The 27520-nt window shown below is 55.4% G+C and overlaps 7 protein-coding genes across 7 annotated transcripts; 3 read left to right on the forward strand and 4 right to left on the reverse strand.

Moving 5' to 3' along the window:
- Nucleotides 1–8: 8 nt before the first annotated feature.
- Nucleotides 9–4996, reverse strand: TRIREDRAFT_65447 (uncharacterized protein; the record flags this gene model as incomplete). The annotated part of the gene is made up of 7 exons (XM_006967228.1): nt 9–294; nt 403–749; nt 813–948; nt 1031–1067; nt 1195–1848; nt 2835–4747; nt 4806–4996. 7 exons carry the CDS (start codon nt 4994–4996, stop codon nt 9–11), a joined length of 3564 nt encoding a protein of 1187 aa, XP_006967290.1.
- Nucleotides 4997–7790: 2794 nt separating this feature from the next.
- TRIREDRAFT_79895 (protein kinase) lies at nt 7791–11422 on the forward strand. The gene is made up of 4 exons (XM_006967147.1): nt 7791–8222; nt 8320–8950; nt 9022–9529; nt 9644–11422. Exons 1-4 carry the CDS (start codon nt 8001–8003, stop codon nt 11085–11087), a joined length of 2805 nt encoding a protein of 934 aa, XP_006967209.1. The 5' UTR covers nt 7791–8000; the 3' UTR covers nt 11088–11422.
- A 1164-nt stretch (nt 11423–12586) lies between these two features.
- TRIREDRAFT_122864 (uncharacterized protein) lies at nt 12587–14370 on the forward strand (the record flags this gene model as incomplete). Its single annotated transcript, XM_006967148.1, has 7 exons — nt 12587–12864; nt 12921–13049; nt 13132–13137; nt 13209–13366; nt 13649–13725; nt 13783–13879; nt 13954–14370. Exons 1-7 carry the CDS (start codon nt 12813–12815, stop codon nt 14368–14370), a joined length of 936 nt encoding a protein of 311 aa, XP_006967210.1. The 5' UTR covers nt 12587–12812.
- A 553-nt stretch (nt 14371–14923) lies between these two features.
- Nucleotides 14924–16333, reverse strand: TRIREDRAFT_50131 (uncharacterized protein). Its single transcript, XM_006967229.1, has 2 exons — nt 15532–16333; nt 14924–15419 (listed from the first exon to the last, which is right to left on the reverse strand). Exons 1-2 carry the CDS (start codon nt 16071–16073, stop codon nt 15257–15259), a joined length of 705 nt encoding a protein of 234 aa, XP_006967291.1. The 5' UTR covers nt 16074–16333; the 3' UTR covers nt 14924–15256.
- A 1686-nt stretch (nt 16334–18019) lies between these two features.
- Nucleotides 18020–19242, forward strand: TRIREDRAFT_65508 (fructose-bisphosphatase; the record flags this gene model as incomplete). The annotated part of the gene is made up of 3 exons (XM_006967149.1): nt 18020–18120; nt 18242–19026; nt 19112–19242. 3 exons carry the CDS (start codon nt 18020–18022, stop codon nt 19240–19242), a joined length of 1017 nt encoding a protein of 338 aa, XP_006967211.1.
- A 2241-nt stretch (nt 19243–21483) lies between these two features.
- On the reverse strand, nt 21484–22777 carry TRIREDRAFT_109473 (uncharacterized protein; the record flags this gene model as incomplete). The annotated part of the gene is made up of 3 exons (XM_006967230.1): nt 21484–21694; nt 21774–22238; nt 22725–22777. 3 exons carry the CDS (start codon nt 22775–22777, stop codon nt 21484–21486), a joined length of 729 nt encoding a protein of 242 aa, XP_006967292.1.
- Nucleotides 22778–25361: 2584 nt separating this feature from the next.
- On the reverse strand, nt 25362–26407 carry TRIREDRAFT_65315 (uncharacterized protein; the record flags this gene model as incomplete). Its single annotated transcript, XM_006967231.1, has 3 exons — nt 25362–25481; nt 25545–26122; nt 26209–26407. 3 exons carry the CDS (start codon nt 26405–26407, stop codon nt 25362–25364), a joined length of 897 nt encoding a protein of 298 aa, XP_006967293.1.
- Nucleotides 26408–27520: the final 1113 nt, after the last annotated feature.

A 27520-nucleotide genomic window follows, 5' to 3' on the forward strand; every position in this document is an offset into this window, starting at 1 on the left:
CAACGCCATCAACGAAGTCCAATAACACTCATCTCCAACGTCCACACTCGCCGAATCCATACCTTGAGCTTGCCCTCGACACCCTCGACGTTTTCCAGCTCAATGCCCTCCCACCAGCACCGCCTGGCCGGTTTTCGCCAGAAGAGGAGCAGCTTCTGAGCCATGCCAACAGCGTTGTTGCCCATTTCGTTGCCGCGAATGTCGCTGCGCAACCGAGCCAGTGCAAGACTGCAAATGACGGCCTTGTTAGGTTCGCCTGCTCGGTGACCCCAGCGATCATCGTGGTTGAAGCCTCTGTGGGTTATAAAATCAGCAAACGGGTCTACTGAGCAAAACGGCTTTGAAGGAAGAACATGGCAGAAGGGAGCAAGGAGCATATCAGAACACGCGCTAGATCCTTACCCTGCTGTCAGCATCTCAATCAGGTGAGCCTCAGTCGTTCCGGGTTCATCGCTTCGTTTCAGCCCAGAAAAGATGCCATCCTGCTTAAGCAACGCACGTGCTGCCGCACGCTTGACTTCGATCATGTCGGGCTTGGTGATGGTCGCGTTGGGCGTGATTGCATAGAAATCAAGATCCTCTCTCAGCACGATAATGCCGGCTCTCTTCGAGGTATCCTCCCGGGAGCCCATGGGATCCAGCGGGACGATTTCCCCGTCCTGAGACGCGCCAGGCGATGACTCGGTAGGGATTGACTGGGCCACATTCCGGAAGAAGTCCAGCATGTATTGTAGTGATGCTGGATCATACTGCGCGGTCGTCAGCAAGTTGTTGCGCTTTGGTCAATAGTTCGAGAGTGGTGGTTTACGAACGTCAACTTGAACTGCATCGCTGTCGGGGAACCCGCTCATGTGGCCCTCAGGGAATAGCCCATTGGGAAAAAGTGATAACAGAACGAACTCGGGCAGGGTGAGCAGCTCGTCGCGAGAGAGAACAAATCTGGTACCTCTGTTGCTGTTTGTTAGCGGGTTCTCATCTACATCTGTTTTCCCCCTAACCACTGTTGTTCGAAGAGGATATTGCCACTTACCGAAGGTCCATCGTGATTGTCTCGTCAGCACCGACATCTGGGATATCGTTAGCAACTTTAATCTCGCCATTGGCTCAACCCTCCCCCTCCTTTCATGTTTGTCCGCCCCTTCTACACTTCTTCGACAATTTCCAAACATGTAGACTTGTGACGAGGCAACTCACCTCCAATGGCATTGATAGGTGGTCCGCCTTGCTGAACCTGAGTAATAATACTCGACGCTCCTCCAGCGGCCGCCATGACGTATGAAAATGTTAGGAGAGGACTATCCCCCTCCGAGTAAGCGGGCGGCGGTTCGGCGTCGTCGTCCTTGCGACTCGACTCTCCCTTGGTGTCTCTGGGGAGAGCGCGCTTGGTCTCGGCGACAGGGTCTTGGAAAGCGCGCGCAGCGGCCTGATTAGGATCGAACGGCTCCGGGGCGCGGGAATCCGAGTCGTGGCCGTATGCTGGAGCGGCAACGGATGCAGAAGCGCTTCCTTCCGAGGCGACGGCAGGAAACTTCCCAAAGGGCTCGCCGCTTGAGTGGTCCTGGACCGACGAAAAGAGCGAGGAGAACGGCGGCGGGCGGGAAGACGACGAAGCCTCCGAGACGGGATACTGCGGCGGCGGCGACTGCTCGGCCTCGTGGGCGGCGCTCTCGTCCTCTGCAACGTCGTGACCTAGTTCGAGATCCAGCTGTTGTTGGGCAGCGGTGGCTGTAGCTGCGGAACGCTCGTGCTCGTGCTCGTGCTGGCGATGCACTTTGGCCTCGATCAGCTCCGAGGACTCAGACGGTCCGGTTCCAGGCTCGTCCGTCTCAGACAATGTGGCGGATTGTTCTGCACAGCAGAAGAGCTCGTTTTCGGCGAGGGAGCGGTGATGGCGACGGCGACGGGGGCGGGCTGACAAGGGAGATTGCCTCGGGCGGGTCAGTGCATCTGGCTCTGTCACCAGCAAAGCAGATCGATGCTGCTGCTACTTCGTACGAGTGCGCTGTCAGACAGGAGGGCGTGAAGAAAGGAGGAGGCAGACAAAGTCCCTCGGCTGCGAACAAAGGCCTTTGCGGCAGTGGTGTTCCAGCGGCTGGAGATTGGATATCCGCGTCTTGTTGCTGGGCAGAACTAAAGCTGTACGCCTGCCGTGTGATGGCTGCAGATTGACCTGTTTGACTGGTTGATTGATACGTTCCAGGTTGACGATAGGATTGCCACTTGGTTTAGCAGCAGAGGTGGAATGAGTTAGATCAACATGGCCTTGGTGGAGCACAATCAACCACAGGCGACGCCATAGGCCGGTCCGCTGCAAGATGCTCGAGGCCAGCGAGGTTCCAGCAGCGCTTTAGGGGCTCCTCCGCTAGAAGTACAGGCGGTTCAGGTCATGCTAGCCTCTGAGGAAACGGCCTGGGCTGGCCATGGGCCCCACTGCCGATGGAACGGGTAGCTAAATTGGGCACACCCAGCAGCCAATCGCAGAGCTCCAGCCATACCAAGCTTCACATTAGCCGCCAGCCAACAGTGATGGGGGAGGGAGAAAATCACAGCAACAAGCACGAAGCGTCCAAAACGAGCACGACGGCTCCAGGTACGGATACAACGAGGCTCGCACCAAAAGGGGCCAATTTCACGCCAGAAATTTGTACTCATTTCATGTGATCCGCTAAATTGAGGCTGATGAGTAGGACGGGAACCATATGGCTTGCGCAGGTATCGACTCCATTTGTAGCACGTTCGAACCCATGAGAATCCTGCGCTGGACATGGAAATGCCACTCGAGACTCTGTAAAACCGCGGCCTTCTAACCTCCTTTCCCCGTTATTCGCTATCACTGTCCCCGAAAATGGCTCGTAAGACGTCAACATTGGCCGTCTGCCCCTCTACAGCTTCGTTTCTGTCGGGATTAACCTGGCCTGCTTGGCCTTCTATTGTCGGGTTCTGCTTGACAGGTGGTATCGTTGTCCCAGGCGTCGCTGCGGCGGGTGCACCGGCGCCCACGGGGGATTCATTCAACGTTCGAGATGCAGATAGCACGGGCATCTCTACATCGTCCATTGGATTACCATAAGCTGCCGGCCTTGCGTTCGAGCCTGACGTTGCCTTGCCGCTTTCGGGTTCGTCATCTCGTCGAGCGTGTGCAGGGGGTTTCACGTTGAATCGCTTGCAAAGTAATCGCGTAGGGTAGAAGTCTTGCACCGACCTCGTCATATGGCCAAACATGCCCATCTTGGCAGCCTCTTCTGCTAGATCGGAGAGCTTTGGCTCAGGCACAGAGACCAGCTCCGTCTTCTGTGTTGCGTCGGCCGAGATGACGTGCGGCGCTTTAGCCGTTGTGAATCTTGATGCCATGAAGCCAGTCATGGGCTTGAAAATCCTCGCGCAATTGTGGAATTCTGTCAATTCTCGCAGGAACTCGTCATCGGACATTCCTCTGGGCTTCTCCGGAGGCGACAGCTTGGGGTTGGTGTGATGTTCCAGATAGCGTTTGTAGCGAGCCCGTTTGGCCTCGTCGTCTGAATAAGGTCCTCGCAACCCCCGCGCGATTGCCGCCACTGCCGTTTCACGATCAAGCTTCGGAGCTTGCTCCCATAGCATTGCTTGCTTTTCTTCTTCTGACATTGCATATCCCTCTGGCACCTCGCCTCGACCGGGTGGCAAGTCTGCTCTTCCAGACGCCGCAGCCAACTTCTGCCGAGCGTCGGCGGATATGTAGTCAAATACGGATTTCCCGGGGAGAGGCGCTTCCCCGAGAATGGCGGCTCGCGACTTGGCATCGAGGGTAGATGATTTTGCTGCCTCAGCAGCCGAGATAAACTTGGCTGCCTGATCAGGACCATTCACTGCCTTGGACGACGTCCAGCCTGGTGGAACTGGCGGGGGTGCATATTTGGCCAAGGCAGCGGTAAGATCCGGCGTAGCACTGGCGAGGACAAACCCATCCAGAGGAAGCCGCCCATCCTGGCATCTCCTCAAGCTGCCGCCGACTCTAGAAGTTTTTGGTATGAAGATTGGTGCGTTCTTCAATGACGGATTTGCCGCGGCAGAAAGCTTCTTTGCTTTTTTCTTCTTATCGCCTCCAATGACGCGGTTGTATTTGATTTTGGGCCCCATTTCGTAAGCGTCCTCGTCGTCAGAACCATTGTCGTTAAGGATGCCAACCCCGATCCCGCCTCGCTGAGGCTTCTTTTTGGTGTTGCCCCGAGATAAAACCGACAATGTGCCATCGCGAGGGACATCCTCCTCGTCACTTTCATCTTTGCTGTCATGGCGCAGCGCAGAAAGTTTCCTTTGTCCGTTGTGGCCCAACCCCATTCGATCTGTTTTACGGATGAACCGCATGACCTCGGCATTGTCTGGCGCAAAGAGATGCATCTCGCCATCTGCTGCGCTGGAACTGGCGCCCACGTCAAGACGTGCGCTTCGTCGCACTTTGGGTCCAATGCCCTGACCATCCTTCCAGCCCATCCTTCGTAACAGCTTTAAGCCCATTGTATCTCCGTCCGCTCGGAGGAGGCCCATCAACCCTCCAGCACGCAGCTCTTCCTGGGTTGATGACCCCAGCCCGGCAAACGCCTGGGTGGTCTTGAGCGTCTGCGCTTCCGCGGCATCTGCAAGGTCCTCTTCGTCCATGTAGTCTTCGGCGCGCTGCTGCGAGTGGCCAGCGTCATCTTTGCGGCGGTTTGAGCGGCTTGATACAAAGGTGGCTGGTGTCCATCCCTCCTTGGAGCCTACCGTGTTGAAGTAGCTTTGATGGCGGTCAGACGTTGGTGATCCAGATCGGGGTCGAGAGAGCTGCGACTCACCCTGCGCTCCAGCCGCCAGTGAATGCTCCGTGTAGCCTCCGCCTGCCCTTCTCATCCCTCACCTCCTGCTTCCACAATGGGAGGTATGAACCATCGTCGCGTTCGCCCTCTTCAGGCAAAGGGGTGCCGAAGATGGCGTACGGCGCATGGAGGTCGGCCTCGAATGTTGCTCGAGATCTTTTGTAGGACATAGGCTTTCGTTCTCGGTGTAGTTGTCGCGTTCAAGCGAGATGGGCTTTTGAAAATGCTCAATACAGCTCAGAGCAAGGTGTCGGCGCGTCAATAAGAGTGGCCGCGACAAGGCAGCTGAAGGAATGGCGACGTCAGTTGGGCTGGGCGGATGAACATGATCACGAAATGTCGGTAATACGTCCAGGAACAACTTGGAGGTTGCGTGTTGTAGATGCGCTATCGATAGAGTGGGAGACAATCCCACTTGGCCGTATATGTACTAGCCCACCAGCTGCCGTTCTTGACCCACCTTTTGCTAACACCCAAACCAAGTTCCGGCTTCAGCTTGACGCAATCAGCTCTTTGTGATCTCGTACGAGTACTGTACTGCACCATGCTGTACGGAGCAATAACCTTCCAGGTTGGGCTGAACAGGGTGTCCTCCATGTTGCGAGCTTCCAGCGACTGCTTACCAAGTACCAGGAACTACCAGTACGGTGGCGTGCCTAGGTAGGTCATTGCCAGGGCCATATTGACAGCGACTTGCCGCTTCCGGCTTGCCCTTTGGCTTTGCTCAGTGGAAATCATCAACATAATCTCGAGGTCATCGAAGTGATTCGCGAAATCCCGCTGCATATGCTCCGGTCCTTGTGACGTGCTTCAGTCGTAAGCCAGTCAGGTTGGGTGCTGCCATGAAATACAAGGGAGGAGACGTTGTTCCAAGACCATCCTGCAACTAGGTGCAGTAGCTGCATCTCCCTAGGCGCCGACCTAGATATCGATGCTCTTTCTTTTTGCAGACTGCCAATTCTGCCTGTAATTAGATGACAGCCAGCTCTGCAATATAGGGGCGCTCCTTGGCCACGCTCACTGTCCTTTATAATCACTTGAAATGAATTGATGCATTAATCGTCGTGGGGGTGTTTGCGTCGACGCGAAATTCGACCCTAGTCATCGCAAACACAACGATGGAGGGGAAAACAGAGCACGGGGTCCTCCGTAACACAACAAGACAAATAGGGGAGTAGGGAGCGTACAAGGGGGGCTTCAGGGCGAACAAATAACCAACGGAGAGGAGAAGTATGTTTCGTCCGTGTGGCCGTCAAGCTGCATCGTCGAGGACAAAGAAATGGAGCACAGATGCCCAAACGCCGGCTCAGGCGGTTCTGTGCCGTGAGGGCGAACAGCAGCTCTGACGTTCCCATCTCAGATTCCAGCTTGACTCCATCAACGAACATGTGCTGCTGTGGAGCTATGCAGCTGTAATGGCGCCTGAAGAGATGGATGCGTAGGTAGATGAGCTGTCCCCCCCCCCCAGCCCCCGTCCAACCACTGAGCGACTCAGAGCCCCTGGATGCGCTAAAAGGACCAGCGAGCCAGGTCCGGCCACGAGCTCTGGAGTTGGGCTCATGCACTGACTTGCTGTACAGTCCTAAGATATGGACGTCCAAAGCACAAGCTTGGCGGGAAGCGGGCTATTTTGGCATATGGGCGTGGAATGGAGCTGGTGTTTCGTTATCTGACAACAAAGGGCGAGGCAGATTACCTACAGGTGGTACCTAGGATACTCGAGATTGGCAAGCAGGTACCTCGATGCTGCGTCGAAACTGGTACCTCCAACGCTCATGCGCAGGTACCGCTGTGGTGGGTTTCGCAGCGCCGGGTTCCAAGGTTTGGTACCGTCAATAAGGTAGTAGGTACCTAAGGTATCTGCCTGGAACTCAGTGTTGAGGGCACCTTGCTGTAGCGCTGTGGAGCGTCAGCTCCTGGTGCTGTACCTACCTGAAGTTGCCATAATAGCACACATGCAGCGCCCGAAATCCTGCTGCTTCATTCATTCATCCATCCATTCATCCACCCACCTCACCTAGTTGTTTGCCCGCCTTTTACCAGCTACACCCTCGGCTGGCACTACGAATAATCACCAGGTGATCCGTACATTTCCGCTGCGAGGAACAGTCTCGAGATAACCTGAACGGTATTACCGTGCCTGTACCCGCAAGTACCCTGCCCGTTGCGCAACTCCTCTGCCTCTTCCCACCAAGACGGGCTGCTGAGCTCGTGGAATCAGTACATTGGCTGCGTCCCGCACCCCCGGCGCTGCGTTACCTCATCCATCCTACCACCTCCATCCTATTACCAGCCTGCCAGCCTCCGACCAGCCTACCTTTACCTGACCTTGCCAGCCTGAGCCCGTGCCTGTCCTGTCCCAAGTCTCCATTTGATCCATTCGCACCCCCAGCCCTCGCCCCGACAACGCGTGGATCTTCTCCTTTTTTATCTCGCAGCAGAGAGGAGGGACATTGATGCTTCCGTGACGCACGCGGGCCTTGCCTTGCTCCAATCTCGCCTCGCCCAGCGTTTGACGGCTTCGACGGCGTCTCTCTGCGCCTTTTTGCAGCCCGAGGCCGGCCCTGGCATCCCCCAGCAGCGCTCGTCGACCACTTTGACCGACTCGCCATGACAACCACAGCGTCTCAAGGCTCCGACTTCTCCCACACCTCCCCCTCGCGAGCCCCATCCCGGTCATATTCCACACGCTCCCGCCCCCCTCCCGTGCCAGCTGTACCCTCTTCTGGCGGCGCGGCTGCTCCGTCTGCCAACCCCAACGCCAGCTCCACGTACCATCACCATCATCACTACCAGCCAGGCCAAGCTCAGAGCCAGAACCCAGGCACAGGCACAAGCCAGAGCCAGAGCCAGAGCTACAGCCAGAGCTACAACCAGGGCCACGTCCAGGCCGCGGCGCAGTACCAGACTCAACAGCAGCACCACCACCACCAGCAGCAGCAGCAGCAGCCTCGCCACCGTCGCCGCAGCTCGTCCTCGTCCCGCCAAGCTCAGGAGCCTCCGTCGGCTCAAAATGACTACGATACTTCGCATCTAGCCGCATCCCAGTCCAAGCGCAGCTCCAGCCGAGATCGCCCACCGCTCTCCTCTAATAACAGGGCCGCGGACGCCTCTCGATCCCATCGAAGGAGCACCAGCATCCGTTCCGCACACAACCGTCAAGGCCATTCCGAGATGCCTCCCTCCGCCGTCGCCAACAATGGCAGCGCCGCCCCTGCGTCGCACAGCGCCTCTCATGGTGCCGCCGACGCAACGCACGCCTCCTCCAGCGCCAAACAGTCCAGGTCGCGCACCACCATTCCCACGCAGTCTGGGAAGTGGATTCTAGGCAAGACTATCGGCGCTGGTAGCATGGGCAAGGTCAAGCTGGCTCGCAAAGAAGACGGCAGTGAACAGGTTCGCGGCTCCCCTTTGTTCTCCCGGCTACTGTTTAACGTGGCAAACGCCAATACTATCTGATATGTGACATCGTCTGCTGACACTCCTCCCAAAGGTTGCCTGCAAAATCATCCCTCGCGGCTCTACCGACGATGGCCACCAGAGCCGGGCTGAAAAGGAGCGCGCAGACCAGTCCAAGGAGATCCGAACTGCCCGCGAAGCCGCCATTGTCACGCTTCTCCACCACCCTCACATCTGTGGGATGCGAGATGTCGTCCGTACAAACTACCACTGGTACATGCTGTTTGAGTATGTCAACGGCGGTCAGATGCTCGACTACATCATCTCCCATGGCAAACTCAAGGAGAAGCAGGCCCGCAAGTTCAGTCGTCAAATCGCCAGCGCGCTCGACTACTGCCACCGGAACAGCATCGTCCACCGCGATCTGAAGATTGAAAACATCCTCATCAGCAAGACCGGCGACATCAAGATCATTGACTTTGGCCTCAGCAACTTGTTCTCACCCCGCGGCCATCTCAAGACGTTTTGCGGAAGTCTATACTTCGCCGCTCCTGAGCTGCTGCAGGCAAGGGCATATACGGGGCCTGAGGTTGATGTGTGGAGCTTCGGTATCGTCCTCTATGTTCTTGTCTGTGGCAAGGTTCCCTTCGATGACCAGAGCATGCCTGCACTCCATGCAAAAATCAAAAAGGGCCTGGTCGACTATCCGAGCTGGCTTTCAACCGGTAAGTGCCCCTCCGCCTTCTAGCATCCCGCTGCTGTCGCTGATAGGCTGCTAATGTCTACTGAATCTTAGAATGCAAACACCTCATGTCCAGAATGCTGGTGACGGATCCCAAACAACGAGCCACTATGCAGGAAGTCATGAACCATCCATGGATGGTCAAGGGCTTCAGTGGCCCTCCAGACAACTACCTTCCCGTTCGTGAGCCGCTCACTAGCGACCTGGATCCCGAAGTCATTCACGCCATGCAGGGATTCAACTTTGGTTCGCCCGACACCATCCGTGCTCAGCTTCTAAAGGTCATTGAGTCCGAGGAATATCAACAGGCCGTCAAGGCATATCAGCGGGAGAAGGAGCAGCCGCAGCCTACTAAAGACGGTGAGAAGAAACGCGGCTTCGGCTTTGACTTCTACAAGAGGAGAAATTCCAACAGCCGCGACACCCTTAGTGGCCCAAGTTCCGAGGCGTTGCAGATTGGCGTTGATCCCCTCAACGCTTTCAATCCTCTCGTCTCCATTTACTATCTCGTCAAAGAGAAGCAAGATCGCGAGCATGCGGAGATGAACCCACCGCCGACTACGTCACGAGACAAGGAGAAGGAGAAAGAGAAGGAGAAGGAGCGTGAAAGGGAACGAGAGCGCGAACGCGAGCGAGAGCGTGAGAAAGAAAGGGAGAAAGAGCGTGACAGGGAAAGAGAACGAGAGCGTGAGCGCGAGCGTGAACGTGAAAAGCTTGCTGGGGGCGTGCCCGACATAGCACCTCCTCAAGCAGCTCATACTAATGCTGCCACGTACGAAATGCCGGGCGAGAGACCTACAGGGGGACGGACACGACCTCGGGCCCGTACGCATGGCGAAGACGACGCGCCAGACCTGGTCAAGCAGCAGCACGTGCCTGTAGCACCCGAGACAAAGGCTGAGCAGCTGCAGAAGAAGGAGGGTACAGCTGCCGGCCTGCTCCGCCGCTTCAGTACCCGGAAACGCAGGGACCCTGATCGGGCGGAGAGAGACCGATCTCACCCGCCCGTGGTTCACGTTCACTCGCCCCCAGAGGCAGCCCCCACGGCGCCCAGGAAGAGTTTCAGCATCCGACGTGGACGCCGAGAGCGTGACGACCAAAGCCGTCCGGCGCTACCATCTGGTGGCAGCCAGCCGCAACATAGCGAGCTTCTGAGCCCCCCAATGTCTGCTGGTGGTATTCGCGGATCGCGGAAGTCTGGCCTTGGACGATCAACCAGCGTCAACTCCGCCGACCTTCGCCGACGAGACAATGGCAGCATGTCGGCCAGGGAGCCACCCTTGACAAGCGGCTCAGACCAATCCGACGCAAACGAACAGTCCTCGACGGTACAGAGAGGTCACAGCCATTCGCAATCTGTGGCAATGAGGGCGAAGTCGCTGGGGCACGCGCGGCGTGAGAGCGTCCAGCAGCGCCGGCTCCGTAGAGAAGCTGCCCAGGAGTCCAATGTGCCCGAAGAAACGGACATTGAGCAGGAGCAGAGCGGCGTTTCTACTGATCGCCTTGACAGCGCCGAGCTGGCGAAGCCGGTCTACCTCAAGGGACTATTTAGCGTCTCAACCACTTCTGGCAAGTCGGTTCCGGCTATTCGCGCCGATATCCGAAGGGTCTTGAAGCAGCTCAACGTCGATTATATCGAGATCCGAGGAGGCTTCAGTTGCAAGTACACGCCAAGCATTGACCTGAACAGGGTACATGATACCCCGGGCAGCCCGCCTGCACAGAACCCTGGGCACCGCCGCCGTTTCAGCTTTGGTGGCCTCATGCGAGGCGAGGACCGTGATCGCGACGACATTCGCGATATCGAGCGAGCTGCTGCGACCCCAAGGACTCCTGGACGACAGGACCGGGATCGCAACCGCGACCACAGCTACTCCAACTCCGAAGAGTCGGTGGATAGTATCCCCCGGAGGAGTGGAGGGGCATCCAGGCGCGTACCTGGGGAGACGACAACGCAGGTGCAGAGCGACCTCGGGGGCAGCATGGTGATGGAGTTTGAGATATTCATCGTCAAGGTTCCTCTGCTCTCTCTGCATGGCATCCAGTTCAAGAGAATGACTGGAAACACGTGGCAGTACAAGAACATGGCCGAACAGATTCTCAAGGAACTTAGGCTCTGATTGCCTTGCTCTACTCCGTCTCGTTTACTCTTGGGTACACAAGAAACATGAGTCGAGGGGCACGTATTGCGGGCTATTGATGCTGTCGGTGGGCACGCCGCACTGTTGACTTGGAGATGGGCATGGAGGCAAGGGAAGGTGAAAAGGGGGCGGGAAAGGGAGTCTTTCGTTTTGGCAAAGGGAGATGGTCCTCGGCACGATGGCGAATCATGACAATTACTGCAAAATAGATGGAGAGGGTGCGTTTGTATATGGCATGTTGCGGCATTTCACGTACGTAGCCGGAGTTTTTCGCTTTTTCTTCTCGTTTCTTTCTCCTATTTTGCTTTACACTCTCGCGGTGCTACCTATGATAGTGGGAGGAATCTTGCACTGGCAGGCGGAGGAAGCAGCCAAGGGAAGAAAAAGGAGCTTCTTGGGGTGGCGCTTAATACACACAATGGGGAGCACATGAGGCACAGTACATCTTTTGGTTACTTCAGTACCTATCGACGCTTAGAATACGTACTAATAAATAGCAATATGATTCGCGACAAGGGAATTTTTGATCCTGCCTCTACTCCGTCTGTATCTGGAGATGTTTTTGTAGGAAAACACGGCGAGGAGCTGAAGTTGTCGACGATGCTGTCGAGGTTTATTTGCCTCTGAGACACTTGCCGTGTTTCGCTTTTAGCAAGTTGTTGCGCGGTACATCAAGGTACCCTGTCAGTTTTCCTACGGGATACTATAACGCACAATGATATCAACATCGTCAAGGCCTCTAGGTGTTGCATGCTTAGGTGCCGATTGGAGCATCATGCATGAAACCGCAGGGATAGGTAGCAAAGTCAGTGAAGCCCCAGGCAGAGAGACAAGTGACTGCTATGATAACTGCCGTTGATCGTCCACTCCGCCCCTCCTGTACTGCCATGGCTGCCATAATACCGACGCCAGTTAGTGCTTTGAGCGCCAACCCCTGGGTACCTTGGGTACACGCTAATAGGTATGGGGGCAGAGAGATAAGGTACCTTACATGCCTACTGCAAGCTTGGAGCTGAGGCTTGCAAGGGACTTCGTACTCGTACAGCTCGTTATGCGCGTATAATTGAAGAGCCGCTTTAGCCTGCGCTCCCCCAGGTACTGTCCCCAGGGCTGCATGCACAGCATCTCGCGCCGTGCCCTCAAGCTACGTAATCGAGACCATCCCAAGAGGCCCAGCAGAGCAGGCGGAGAGTCAAAAGGCGGGTCTGGACTTGCATGGTCACCTGCAGCGCTGCGAGTGCACGCGGACGGCAGAAAAAAAGGCCCGGCAGGTGGCATCGCGGGCGTCTTTCCCTCATTGCTCGTGCCTCTTTTTTTGCCTCTTTGCCGCTAGCGACTCCAAACGCGGGGCCTGCTATGCCGCTTTCGGCGATTCTGCCGCCGCTGACCGTCCTCGCAACTCTCGCAACCTTGCAGCCGCCAGCCTCTTCCCGCTCTCTTTCTTCGCTCTCGCTTGACGGGCAGCTTTGCATTTGATTCTCAGCTCCTCCCGCTAGTTGCCTACCGTCTTCCTCGCTCTTCATCCACCTGGCCTCTGCGCTTGTTCGTTTTGCCCAGTTGTGTACTTGGACGATTCCTGCCGGACCGTTGAAGGAAAGGAAACCACAATCTTGGCCCCCGGTACTGCAGAGAAGCAGTTTCAGAGGATCTCCGCCGGAATATACTCCCCCATCTGACGAGACGCGGGCTCGATAGGTCGCCGCCATGACTGAGGTGTCGTCCACCAGGCTGTACCTGGGAAACCTCCCACGACATGGTCCATCTCCATTGCTCTCCCGATCCCCGTGGCTCCCACTGACTGGTTTCCGGCAGCTACCAAATCCGATGTCGAGGCTCACTTTGCGACCCACGGCACTGGAGAGATTACTGAAGTCAAGCTGATGAATGGCTTTGGCTTCATCGAGTACAAGGATGCAATGGATGCCCGTGACGTCGTCCCAGGTTCGCCCGCCCGTTTTTTACCAGAAGCCTGCCGCGCGGTCGACCATTGCTAACCATTCGCGCTTCGCTACTGAGGATATAGCTTTCCGTATGTCATCGGCCGAACATCCTCCCTCTTGTCGTTCTCGTTCCGTTGCGCCGCTAACAATCTGAATCAAGATGGATCCGATTTTATGGGAGAACGCCTCACTGTTCAGTTTGCCCGTGGAACTCGACACCGAGAGGGCGGCATGGGACACGAGCGTGCTCCGCCGCGACCGCGTAGAACTCCTCACCGAATGCAGATTACGGGACTTCCGAATGATACCAGTTGGCAGGTCTGTTCCCTCTCCCAGTTTATTGCTCCTGGACCTCGCGGGACTTGCGTGCCTTTTCCATCATCTACTCGGAGCTTTTTGGTTTGCTATGCCTTGCAACGGGCCGGCACATGTGCCCCGCAGCGTCCTTCCCTCCCCCTTCGTTCTGGACTCGCGACTCCGGCCTGGCATCCCTGGTTCCTGACTTGATGGACATAACTCTTTTTTTTTGGCTTTCCGATACGTGGACTTTAATCTCGAGGCTTTTCTCCGTGGCACCGACTTACGTGGACTTGCGAATAGGATCTGAAAGATTTCGCCCGTCAATCAAGCCTTGATGTGGTGTACTCTGAGACTGGCCGGGACTCTAATGGCCGAGGGTACGTCTGGCTTCGGCTCTTGTCATGTGCTACAATTACTGACAGATAACTCTTTAGTTTTGTCGAGTTTGAGACTGCCGCAGACCTGAGAACAGCCATTGAAAAGCTGGACGGCCGCGAGTTCAAAGGAAGTCGCGTCCAATGCATTGTCGACGTAAGTTACTAGCATGATGATTTCAACCCAATGTCCCTCGCTAGATTCGCTTGCTTACTCTTGAGATTTTTCAGCTTCAACCCGACATGCCCCCCCGAGATCGTGCCCGATCCCGCTCGCCAGGACGCCGGCCGTACCCGCCTCCAGCATTCGATAACTACGATCGCCGAGGAGGACCTCACCGGGGCTACAGTCGCGAAGCACCTCCGGCATACAGCTATCGCGACCGAAGCCCTCGTCGCGAGTACTACGATGACAGGGCCCCGCGCTACCGTTCGCCCCCTCGACGACCGGTGGAGGACTACCCGCCGCCTCGAGGACGATATGAAGAGCCTTACCGACGCGATTACCCGCCGCCTGCCGACCCATATGCGAATGGTGGTCGGCCTGCGTATGACCGACCTCCAAGGGAGTTTCCTCCGAGAGAGCCAGCGTACCCCAGAGAGGGAGGGTACGCGCGTGACTACGATCGTGGCGGGCGCTACTGGTAAATCTGATTCTCTATTTCTTCTCTGAGCCCACGTCATACAGCTCTCTTGCTCTCCCCCCAACCGCCCGTCCCTACGTGTCTGCATCACACATGCGCTCGCTATTTTAGCGGAACTGGCCTTGACCTAAGGTGATAGATTACCTCGCGCCAATGTTTCGGCCCAGCATGGCTGGCCGCGTAGCCTAAGGAGGCACCGCCGGTCTTACAGGTTTGTATCTTATGCGGGCGGTGGTGGGAGACTCTTTTTTCTTTTCTTTTTGCAATCTATCTATGAGGTCGAGCAGCTTGCTATTTGCTATCTCGATGGGAATGAATACTGGAGGACGAAAACCAAGGTTGAGACTCTTGATGAGCAACATGCCCATGGGACTGCCAGAACCGACGGTAAAGGCAACATGCCACAACACATGATATCACTTGGGGGGCAAGAGAGTCAGGCTGTACGAAGTGACGGGTCTACGCACGGTTTTTTTTTCCAAGTCTTTGTTCGTTTTGTACTTGATGCGCTTGATTTCTTTATCCTCAATCTACTTGACATTTTCAACAGAAGTATGTCGGATCATACACGTGCCATTGAAGATCATGTGACAAGAAAAGAAAAGCCGAAGATTCAGAGAGAATTGTAGTGCACGAAGGCGATAAAACACGGCATATGTGGTGGGAGAATTGTATCAACGAGATTGCCAGAAACGGGGGGTTTGTCGCTACTGGTATTATCCAACCCAACTTGCGCCGCGGATCTGTAGTACTCACACACGCACGCACATGTCCTCACACCGGATGCTCCGTCTACGTTGATCAGGAGTGAGTCCAGTCTTTTCCAAGGAATAGGCGTTGAATAGGTTGGTGGCAGGAAAGCAGACATGTCCGAAGGTCTCCATCTCGACCTAGACAGTCTTTTTCCATTGGGTATAGACGCCGATCAAGCTGCTGACGGTTCCGGCCAGGCCGACGAAGCCGTCGTCGAAGCCAGCCCAGCCGAGGGCGGCGGAGGGCACGGTCAAGTCGCAGACGTCGGAGATGAGTTGAAGATGGCTGGCGGCTCGCTCCCTAAATTTTATTGATACGTTGTCAGTTCCAAAAAAAAAAAAAAAAAAAAAAAAAAAAAAAAAAAAATCATATTTTCGAGGGCGCGATGAATTCTATGATTCCAGGGACTCACTTGAGGATGCGCTTGCTCTCGACGACGCCCTCGCCGTCCTTGCGATCAATCTTTGCCTCGCGCTGCTTGAGGCGATACAGCGTGTAGGCCTGGGCGGCGATGCTAAAGACGAGGCCCATGGCCCAGAAGCGATACGCATGCTGCTGCAGCGTCTGGGCATGGCGCCACTTGCGGATGCCGGCGGCGTCGCCCACGGTCAGGGCGTCAAAGGTGAGGTATCCGGCATAGCCCAGCTGCCTGCCGACGGTGGCGTAGCGCAGGAAGGGCTCGACGGCCTTTGCGTCGGCGGCCTGGGCGGCGGCGCGGAGGTGCTCGACGTTCTTGCCGACGCGCATGACCTTGCGGACGAGGCCAAACTGCTTCTTGATGGCGTTCCAGGGGGCCATTTGCGAGGGGGAGCCGTTGGTGCGCAGGAGGTACCAGGCGTAGAAGCGGGCAAAGTACTGCAGGGTGCGGAGGAGCTTGTCGCGGCCGACGGTGGTGGCGACGAAGCGCAGGTAGTGGGCCACCGTTGGGTGGTAGACGAGGGTGTCGACGACCATTGTTTGCGGGCGTGGTGGTGATGGTGGTTTTGTATTCGAGGAGTGGTTTTTGCTTGGAGACGTGTTTGCTTGGGTGTGGTTTATGGGCGTGGTTAGCGGTGGCACGCGCTCATCGGAGGGAAAATCGTCCGGTTTGTCGTCGGTCGGTTGGAGTTTCGGTATGGAATACGATCTCGTCTCAATGACGTTTCTTGTTTCTCTTTCACCTGAGAAAGAGAATCAGTTAACAAGAGAGATGCTCCAGCAGTTTTCTGAACCGTCAAGTCCGGTGAAAGGGTGTCCACAGACGACGACGACGACAGGAAAGTAAAAAGTAAGAGAAAAGAGATGCATGGAACAAGTCTTACATTGGCTTTAGCCGCGACTTCGGGCGGTCATTCGACTAAGACTGGCTTGAACTGTCCAACACCACAGCCGACGGCAGTTGGAGTGGTGTGGTGTGGTGTCTGTCTGTCTGTCGCTGGAGACATGCCGAGGTATAACTCTGGCCGTCGTTGGACTCCCCACAATTCCCTTTGGGTCCTGCGAGAAGGCGTCAAAAGCTGGAGAAGTGCTTGAAGCGTTGCAACGCTGGGGTAGAGAGAGGTGAGGTTCTGCCGGAGTAGACCCGGCAACGCAAAAAGCATCAAACGCAATTTGCACGTGAAGAAGGCAGCCCAAGACTTGCTTATGTCATGCAGATGACGGCAGTACTTACTACCGCCCCCCTTAGATAATCATGCCATCACCGACCTCGAGCCGGCAATACCCCGGAAAACAGCTTGGCTCCCCACATCCGGGTGCCTGAGTTGCTTAGCTAACCATTACCCCATCCAGGGCCGGAACTCCCTCGGCACTCTCTCGACTTTGTCTCCCGAGCTGCAGCAGACCCGCTCACGTGGGCGCCTCCAAATCGGGCAACCTGCTTAGCTTGTCGTCTCGTCCTCCAATGGCTCCCGGGAAATCCTCTTCGACTTATACGCACGATGGCTCCCCCCCCCCTTCGGAAGGGCTTGGGTAACAAAAGCACGGGCTGAGCCGGACCCTGTTCCCTTATAAATGAATTGGGGGCTTTACTAGTCAAGAAAAGAAGCAAAGAATATGCCAGGGAAGAGAGAGAAGGGACCCTGGAAGAGAGGAGGGAAGAGGGAAAAGCTCCCCTCATCCGGCGATTGCCGTAGCCCAGCCCCCGAGTCGTCCAGGTCCCGGGTTCCCTTCGGTAGAGTCGGTTATAGCCATTGCTGTTACTCGTATGGCTTCGCATTGATTGCTAAGACTTTTGAACAAATGGCCACCCCTATTCCCCCCCCTCTTTCTTTTCTCCCAGAATGAAGAGGGACCAAAGCACCCATGAGAGCCTAGAGTAGCCGTCTGTAGTAGATGAGCGTCCCTGCGCACCAGCCCATCAAAATCTAGTCCCGGCCGGAAGGACACCCAGCATTTCGCGTCGTGTGATCAAGCAGCTATCTCGTAATTAAAATATCAAGACGGAATCTTCCTTCACTTCTCTTTTCTTCTTTTCCCCCTTTTTCCTTTTTTTCTTTTTTCTTTCTTTCTTCCCTGTCGTATCACTTATATATATATAGTACATATCTGTGGTGCATCGTAGACCGACCTTCTCCAACAAGGCACACAGAAGAACCCCACGATACCCCGCGTCATCGCTCCATATTGCCGACCCAGCTCAGAGGCCCAGTGTTAGCAAGGTCACTTACACCACAATTACGAACGCGAACCACCTTTTTCTGTCTCTCCAACTGCCTCCCCCCATATCTTTCTCGACTCTTGTTCAAACTCAATTCTGTTTTCTCATTCTCCTTCATACCAATTCCCCCGATCTCAATTTTCTCCTGCGACCTTTAATTGCCGTCGTTGATTAACCCCCCAAAACCAAAGAAGCTCTTCCAGCCATAAAAATCGAAGCTCTCACCCAAACCTCTCTCCTTCATTGCATCATACCCGCCACCATGACCGACACGGGCGAAAAAGTCAACACGCACATCATCACCCTCACCCGGTTCCTCACCGAAGAGCAGATTAAGCATAAAGAAGCCACCGGAGACTTTACGTACGTTTCTCTCAGAAACTCCAATTCTCTCTCTCTCTTTTTCTCTCGCCACTCAGAAAAGGAATCAAAATTCCAAAGTCCTCCCCAAAAAACTAACCACACATACGCAACATGCCACCAGACTCCTCTGCCATGCCCTGCAATACTCCTTCAAGTCCATCGCCTACTACATCCGCCGCGCGACCCTCGTCAACCTGACGGGCCTCGCCGGCTCCGCCAACGTCACCGGCGACGACCAGAAGAAGCTCGACGTCATCTCCAACGACCTCTTCATCGAGGCCATGCGCTCCTGCGGCAAAGTCGCCATGCTCGTGTCCGAAGAGGAGGAGAAGGAGATTCACTTCCCGCAGGCCCTCGGCGCGCGCTACATTGTCTCGTGCGACCCCATCGACGGCTCGTCCAACCTCGACGCGGGAGTTTCTGTCGGCACAATCTTCGCCATCCACAAGATCCCCGACGGCGTCGACGTCGCCCGCAAGGAGCACATCCTCAAGGCCGGCACCGAGCTCGTCGCCGCCGGCTTCACAATGTACGGCGCCTCCGCCCAGCTCGTCATGACCATCAAGGGCAGCACCGTCAACGGCTTCACCCTCGACAACGGCATCGGCGAGTTCATCCTCACCCACCCCGACATGCGCATCCCCCGCTCCCGCCACATCTACTCCGTCAACGAGGGCAACTCGCTCTACTGGGAGGACCACACCATCCGCTACTTCAACTCCCTCAAGCAGGCCCAGGACGACGGCAAGCCCTACAGCGCCCGTTACATTGGCAGCATGGTCGCCGATGCCTACCGCACCCTGCTCTACGGAGGCATCTTTGCCTACCCGGCCGACAAGAAGAGCCCCAAGGGCAAGCTTCGTATCCTCTACGAGTGCGCGCCCATGGCCTTGGTGTTTGAGAATGGTAAGTTTTGCGCGCCAATGGCTGTCCCTTTCCTCATCCCTTTCGTTCTTTCAGCTGATAAAAGCTAACCTTTGACATGTGACAGCCGGTGGCCAAGCCGTTGATAGCAACATGAACAGAATGCTCGAGGTGGTACCAGAGCACATTCACGATCGGTCAGGCATCTTCTTGGGTAGCTACGACGAGATTGAAAAGGTCAAATCTTTTTACAAATAACCCTCGCCAAAAAGTTTTGATGGATGGAAAGAAAGGATGGCTGGTGTGAAAGCATAGCAGGAGAGAATTGCATCCATGGCCTGCCTGTTGATATGTACCAAGTATGACCTCTTATCAGTCTTCAGCCTTCGTCCCTAGTAGGTACGGATCGAAGCTCAAAGCACATAAACTCAATGAATACATGTACATGACATCTAAAGTATCCTTCTCATGCTGACTCACAAGGTAAACTGGGGAAATGGGGGGAAAGCTAACTTCGAGCTTCTAAAGCTCAAGAAATCAGCTTCGGCGTGTTTTTTCTCCATGCTTGATAATCGTTTTCAGTCTGCGTACCCGGCTATCATACTTGCCTCAGAGGGGTATTGGGAAGCATTGTCTGAACGGGAAACCGTTGAATGGCAGCCAAGCGAGGACGCCGGCAGTGGCAGTAACAGGTGCAGGATCGGTCCAAAGGATGATTTCTGTGGCAAAATTGACTTCCATCATCACCGTCAGGTGTATGCTCCATGAGTGTTATTGCAAAAACCTCTCCATTGGGGAGAGAAAGGAGGGAGGGGGCGTCCAAGTTGTCGTTCAACTAATCGGAGAATGAACATAACATTAGAGTGAGACGAGAATTATGCCCCCCCTGAGAAGAGTCCGCTGGCCATGAAATCCTCATCATGTAGCTTGAGTTGCTATATCATCGCCACTTGATCTTCTGCGCATCGAGCAATAGCTCCATATCAGAAACCGGCAAGCCAGAATGTCATGACCAACCACATCCATTAGCGATAACCATGGGTAGGGCAGTGGCCAACACGGGCCCGGCACGGAAGTTGGGAGCATACATAAGCTCGAGCGACACCCAGCAAGCCTAGGAGAAACAGGTTCGAAAGAAGCAAAGCAGGCCAGTGGCGGATGGAATCGACTCTGGAACCACTGGTCAGTGGTCAAAGGAAGATGCGGCACAAGGGAACAGGAGCCAACTGTATCCGGTGGTGGAAGAGCAATTAGCTTCGGCCTCTCTTCGTCCAGATAGATCTCAACGAGACAGTGTGCGTGCCTGTCTTGTCTATAATACATTTGACAAGACGGAAAATGCCGAGTCACCATCCCGAATCCTCGGCTTTGGAGGGCCCTCCTCCGGGATTAAAAGGGCATTTGCGGAGAGAGCTCAAGAGAGCTCACACCGCAACTGCCCACACAAGCTGTCATTCCCGTCTTACATACCACGCACGAGCTTTGCTGCCTCCTCCCTCCCCCAGCCCAGCAGCATTCCCGGAGCGACATCCGCACCCGCACCACCACCTACCCGCCACGCGCCAAGTCAGCACGTCAAAGCAAAGCAGGCCCAGGAAGCAAGCTTCCTCCCGCCCAAGCTCGTGGCATAAGCACCAGCGGCACCCCACCAGTACCAGCAGGTCGGAGCTCGCAGCGCCGGGGAGATAAACGCTTAGCGCGCCTCCCCCGACAGCCAGCAGCAGAGTTGATGGTGGTCGCGGAGCCGGAGATGTCAGAGCAGTAGCGCTCCGTTCCGGGGGGGGGCGGAGCTTGAGGGCATCGCGATGAGCTTGCCTTGGGAGGGTGAGGGCGGTGGCGATGCAAGGGGGCTATGAGCCGCAGGAGGAGGGGAGTGCGTTTGAAGCGGTGACGAAGGTCGAGGTCGAAGGACGCGTCGTGGCTGCTGATCAAGGGCGATTAGAATCTGACTGTATGGTGTGGTGAGTTGAGTTGTAACCGTTGAGGTGGAAGCTGTGTGGTGGTAAGAATGGATGTTCAAGACGACGGTCAAACGAGGCCTATTGAAGGTGAGAGAAAATCGTGATGATAGTGAGTTGAGTGAGAGCGTGAGGGGGTGGGACGTATCAAGCTTTGGATACCTTAGTAATTACCTACAGTACAGGTTCCAGTAAGAACAGAAGGAACGCATATTGATTGCTTCAGAGGTTCGTTTGGGAAGGAGCTCAAGTGTGCTAAAACAGTGACGACATCGATGCCTCTGGCGCTGTGATGCAGCTGCAAGGAAACATTCGCACCTCGCAGTCACCATGCATTGGAAAATCCTCATCAACATGATCAATTTGGCAATGAGAGCAAGGGACTAAACTTCAAAAGAGAAAACCAGTTGATATCATTAGTTTTATGAGTGTTGCCCATCCGTTCAAGTTGTCGTGAGCCATATTATTCGACAACATGATCGAATTACATGCTTCATCACCTCCTCTGCCCATCATTATCACCCTCTCGTCGTAAAGCCCTTCAAATCAAACCACAAAGTAACCGTCTAAGCCAAACACGTCGGCGACTCTGCAACTCCTTCCCCGCCGCAGCCTGAGTAGCAGCCTTCAGATCGTCTTCTTCCTCGTCCCCCTGGTCCGCTGCTTCTGCCGGTCTGCCGTCTGAAACCTCTCTCCACGCGGCAATGGCATGGAAGTCAATGGAGAAGTCACCATCCTGCTCATCAAAGAAACTATCGAGTATCTCATGTCAGTGACTGAACCTTCACACGCCAACACAATATGGAAACGCAAACCCATTGGTCTTCTCACCTGCGCATCATCAGACCAACTCTCTTGACATGTTTCAAATCCAACGGCTTCGCGTCCGGCTTCGGCCTCCCTCGGTAGGTCGGCTTGAACGCACTCCACGGCAGATAGACCTTCTTCAAGTCGTACTGAGATCCCTCCTGAGGCACCTTGAACACCGCCTCCCAGCTGATGCCCGCCTCCTGCCGCCCGTCATCCCTCCGTGGCGGGATCTCGTCCTTGAGCGTCAGGGCATATCGCTTCTCGTCGGCCTGGGCCACGGAGACGACGATGCCGTCGTACGCAGACAGGTCCCAGTCCAGAACGCCCAGGCTATGCTGCGATGCGAAACCCGCACCGCCCAGCGTCTTGGTGTCGAGATGGCCGTAGAAGCGGGCCCTCTCGGGATTCACCACGAAGAGGTGTGACTTGCTGGCGCCTCCGCGAACTCGATCGTCTGAAGTGACCCATAGCAGCGAATCCCATGGTCTTTGTCGATGGTTGAGGCTCCCCCCCCCCCGCAAGGAGGAGCGGATTTCAGTTAGCCACAGGTTGCTCTCTTGTTTGCCATGCTCGTTGCCTCCATGACCTCATCATCTTCTCTCCATCTCGCCCCAGTCATGCAACGCTCGATAAGGGGCAACACGGAATATTCCACAACAGAACGAAGCAAAAAAAAAAAAAAAAAAAAAAAAAAAAAAAAAAAAAAAAACAAGCAGCAAGCCAAAAGCCATCCATCTCGGTCTAGATTCCCGGTGACCAGTTGACTCATACCCGATCCAGGCATGTCATCAAGCTAGGGAAGGGGGGGGCCGATAGGGCTGTTACAGTGTGCAGATTACAGAGAGGGACAGCGAGGGGTGAGAACAACAAGAAACCAGGCGCAGGGCCATTTCGCGGGGAGTAAGACATGGATACAAGAGCGGATAGAAGCGAACACGCTCATCGAGGAGGGAGGGGAGGTGTTTCTCTTACTGGTCTCCACCATACAGATAGAGCAGCTGCTCCCAGCTGCTGCTAGCAGTCATGGCGTGCATCGCGGGCTCAGAAGATGGGGCGCTGCGACGGCGGTTCTTTCGGGTTCAGAGTGATACAAAGACAACCCCAAAAGCCGTGCTTCCTCTCTGGAATTATTAATCGGGGATAATAAAAAAAATCGCAACGGCCAAGCGATGAAGACAAGTCTTGCTTCCAAAGGCCAAGAAGGTTGTCGGGGTTCATGCAAGAAGGGCTGGTGGTAGCCTCGCCAGCGGTAGCCTTGTTGGGTCAAGGTTGCAGCACACAGCTGCCCTACTGGAAACTGACTAATAAGGTAGAGTTTACGTTGCTGGCGCTCGGCTAAGGCTAGGCATGTGATGTGTCGCACGTCGCACGGAGCCTCCGATCGGGGCGCGGCCGCTGCTCACGGAGGAAGAATACTCCGGGGGCAGCCCTCGTCATTGCGTGGTGCTCGGGATTTTTAGTTGCGTGTAAAGTCCATCCATTAATCCATCCATCCATCCATCCATCCTCATCCATCGACCCATTCCTGGCGCCCCGAAAGACTTGCTCGCAAGTACTAATACAGCAGTAGTAGATTGTGAGGTAGGCAGCCAGGCTGGAGACGGAGGGCGGACGGACGACCGACGGACGGACGACGGGCGACGGAGAATGGCCCCAGAACACCGCCAACAGGAAGTAAGGTAAAGTCCGAGCAAGCCACCGAACCACAATGCCATGCCAGAACACGCCAGGAAGGGGGAAGGATAATAGCAGCAGTAGTAGTAGTAGTAGTAGCAATAAAGAGGGCAAAAATAATAAAGAAAGAAATAGTGCCAGATGGATGCCAAATCACAGTCGCGCGAGCTCAACCGAGCGCCTCCATTCCCACGTGCTTGATGGGTGACGAGCGTGGCGGCTCGGGGGCCGGCCACCATCCCATCCACGAACACCGCTATCTCAAAAAGTTGGTGTCCAGGTTTAGAAGCAAAGGAAGCAAGGAAAGAAGCAAACTTGAGAAAAAAAAGAAGAAGCCATGGCGGAAGAAGTTTCCAGCCCTTCCGAGTGATGTACAACAAAAAAGGGCAGTGGGAATTAGCACCGGCCACCCATGCGCTGTAGCCAGAGAGTAGAGAAAAAAATAGCCAGAATGGAACGAACCTACCTCTTGTCACATCACCAAAGTCAACTTGCCTACAGTATCGCGTATCACGTATCACGTAGCAAGTTAGATAGCCTTTCAAAGCTATGACGAGTAACAATAATATCAGCAGAGACGGGGTCAGTGACAGACAAGCGTTGAAAGCTCCGCTCTCCCGGACCCGACCAAAAGTCACCCCGCGAAAACCTTCCGAAAAGAGCAAGAAGCTACCTAGGTACTGTATAGATTGGCAACAAAATAATTGAGGTAAAATGGAATAAAATTCAGATCAAATCAAATCAAAGGCACACGAAAAGCTACGGGCCTTCGCTTGCGCACCAAGCGCCGGGCGCATGTGGCGCTACTATTTTTACCGCTGCGGCCGCATCTCCCCCCCAGCGGCACTCGTTCTCTCTCTCTCTCTCTCTCTCAAGCCTCTCTCTCTCTCTATTGCATGAGAAGTACCTAGGTAGAGTAGAGTTGGTGGGTGGTGTGCGTGTGTGTTATGTGAGGTAAGGTATGATGTGGTGGTGGTGGCTTGCTCGTTCCACATGGCAGTCGGGCTGTGGATTTCCCGCCTAAAAGCCATCGTCTCGGCAAGCATGGCCGGCTTGTCCGTCCGGTTGGTAATTAAGCGTGGGAGAGCTCAGAGCTGTCGACATTACTAGTATTTGAAATCACGCTCTAGTCGGCGTACCTACCTATGTAATCAGGCGTATCTACCTACGTAATCAGGAGGAGGAGGACAAGCTTGTGATTGTAACAACAATGTATTGGTTTTTTTTTATGGGTTTGAGCACGCTTCTAGTGCCCAGTCCCGGCAAGGAATGCCGGTGAGGATATCTAGTAAATCATTCCAAAGAGGAAGAAGAACACAAAGAAAAAAGAGATGAAACAAAGAGAAGAAGCTATATCCAACAGACCTGTGCATCAGCAGTCAGGTAATAAAGAGTTACATGTACCCAAAAGACCAAGCCAGATGAGATGCTCATCACATCGATCCGTTGCTCCTTGGAACGCCCGCCAACCGACCCAGCCCATCTCCCAGGTCATCCCAATTTCCACTTCTCGTGAAAGTAAAAAAATGTAAAAGATGGTAACACAAAAGTATCGAAGAAGTGGTAACACCAAAGGTAATTTGAGCTCAACCAAAAGCTCCCCAAGAAGAAATGAACGAGACCCACAATCGCCATGCTAATTCATCCTCATGAAAAACCCATTGCCCACTGGTCGTGTGCTGTAAGCCCCCCCTGCGTAAAACCAGAAATCATTTTTTCGTGAATCCACATCATCGCCAAGATGGCAGGTGAAGTGGCGGAGGGGAGAAGTGAAGACCTTGTTGTTTTGTGACAAGTGCGTGTATATGTACGTCGGAGTGTAGATGACGGGGGATATGAGAAAATGATTTTTCTGGTTTTGCCTTTTTTTTTCTTCTTTGTCCTTTTTTTTTGCTTTTTTTTTTTTTTTGGTTGCAGTCATGCACTTTTGCTTGCTCAGTGCTGGTGCTGGATGAGGGCAGGGGATCCAGGCATGGACAGCGGGGTGGTGGGATACTCGAAGCCCGTCTCAGAGCACGAGGTCGAGTGGTCGTATGAGTGCGACAGAGGAGGAGTCTGTGGCATTCAGAATCAGCAACGCAGATCCCGAGAGTAGGAGAGATGTCTGACCGAACTCACAAGAGGGTTGGAGGGGTCGTAGGGAGTGGGCATGCCCATGTCGTGAGTCGGCATGAAGCCGTAGCCAATGTAGGGGCTGATGACGTTGTCGGGATACAGCTCGCGCTTGATGGGCTCGCTGTAGTGGCTCAGAGGCGGCAGCGACGCGGGCATGGCGGTGGCGGTCAGGTAGTTGGGGTAGGCCTCCGAGGTGGTCATGGTGGGATAGGCGTGGGCAGATCCGTAGGGATTGATGAGCAGCTCGTCGGGAGCCGGGTAGGTCGTGTAGGAGAAGACGGGCGGCGTGTTGGAGCGCTCGCGCTCGTCGTGGTGGTGGTAGGCGGGAGGAGCAAAGGCCAGCTCCTCGTGCGACTCCATGGGAGGAGTAAACTGGCCCTGGGACACGATGGCCTTGGGAGGCGTCGGGAGGCGGACGGGAGCAGGCTGGTGAGCCTTGTGCGCCTTGGAGATGGACTGGCGCTTGGTGACCTTGCTGGGGTTGGCGGTGCTCTGCACCGGCGAAGGCTGCTTCTCAGCGTCGCCCTCCTCGGATCCAGCGCGGCGCTCAAGGTCCTCCAGACGGCGCTTAAGCTTCTTGCCTGCAGAATTGAGAAATGTTAGAGGCGATCCTGTAAAAAAGACTATGCTCCTCGTTTCGCGCAGAGGACTTGTGTGTAAGACATACGGTAGTTACGCTGAGCAATGCGGTTCTGTATCCTCCTGCGCTCGGCAAGGTCTGAGATCTTGGTCCAGTCCTCGTCGGGGTGGGCAGAGCTGCTGAAGGCGCTGCTGGTGCCGTGGTTGGAGCAGTGCCTGGGAGGAGGGGGGGCCGGTGCCGGGACTGCGGCGTAGGCGTAAGGGTGCTGTTGTGAGATGGCGTACATGGCCATTGTGTCTGGTTGTGGTGATGGGAGAGGTTGTTTGGCGGTTGTTTGGAGCTGATGTGCTGTATAGACGTCGTCGACCCAAGCTGTGATGGGAGGGTTGACGATGAATTGAAGCAAGAGGCGGTCTCTGTTGGTGCTATGGTCTGTAAAGAGAAGAGATGACCAGGTCGCAAGAGGGTCTCGTCTAGATGTTGTTGTTGTTGACTTGAAGGGAAGAGATGGGGTGGAAAATTGGGATGATGGAGATGAGGTCGATTGGTATTATATAGACAGATGGGAGTCTGAGCAGTTGCTGGATCGGAATGGGCATGACGGGCTGGGAGCAGATGGGAGGATGACGCCAGTTAAATACTAGATCCTCACTTATCGGTGGTCGAGAGCGTGAGTGTGTGGTGTGTGTGTCTCTTTGGAGACCCTGGACGGACGCTGCAGGGCTGCATGGGGCCTTGGAGCCCAGCAAGGCTTGTGCTATGGAATTAGCGTTGCTGTGAAGTCTCGCGAGTTGTGGGAGCGTGTGAGCAGTAGTCGCAGGGCGTGCGGGCATTGCGGCCTGCGGCATGCAGCGTGGAGGGAAGCGTGAAGGGCTTGGGGAGGCTTGCGTGAGGCGTGAGGCTCGAGGCGTGCGCAGGCCGTGACAGGGCCCATCCCGTCCCCCTCGAGCATCCATGGCCGATCGGTGCCTTGGGGGGGAGTGGGCGTAGCGGAGGTACGAGGCCCTGCCGCGCTCCTGGGCTGGATCTGGCTGTGTCTGCAAGGCCTGGGCGCTGCGGCAGGGGGGGTTGTTGGGGGGGAGTGTGCCCTGGAAGCTGTGGGCGCTCGTGTACCTTGGCGTATCCCGTCCAGGGGGTCCGGGGGGGTGTCGCCAGCAGCCAGCAGTCGTAAGGTACCTCGTAGGCGATGGTGTGGGAGGCTCTGCAGGCTGCGTGCGGGTGGGATGAAGCGGATAGAGCGGGGGGGGAGGCCCAGAGTGTCGGGGGGGTGGCGCTGCCGCCTTTCGGGAGGCGTGACGGTAGACATGGGATGGACTGCACTTGCCAGAAGGTACAGGGCAGAGGGCAGAGGCAGAGGCAGAGCAAGAGACAGGGCAGGGACTCCCGGGCGGTACTTTCT

The sequence above is a fragment of the Trichoderma reesei genome, assembly GCF_000167675.1.
Source record: "Trichoderma reesei QM6a unplaced genomic scaffold TRIREscaffold_16, whole genome shotgun sequence".
NCBI classification, from domain to species: Eukaryota; Fungi; Ascomycota; class Sordariomycetes; order Hypocreales; family Hypocreaceae; genus Trichoderma; species Trichoderma reesei.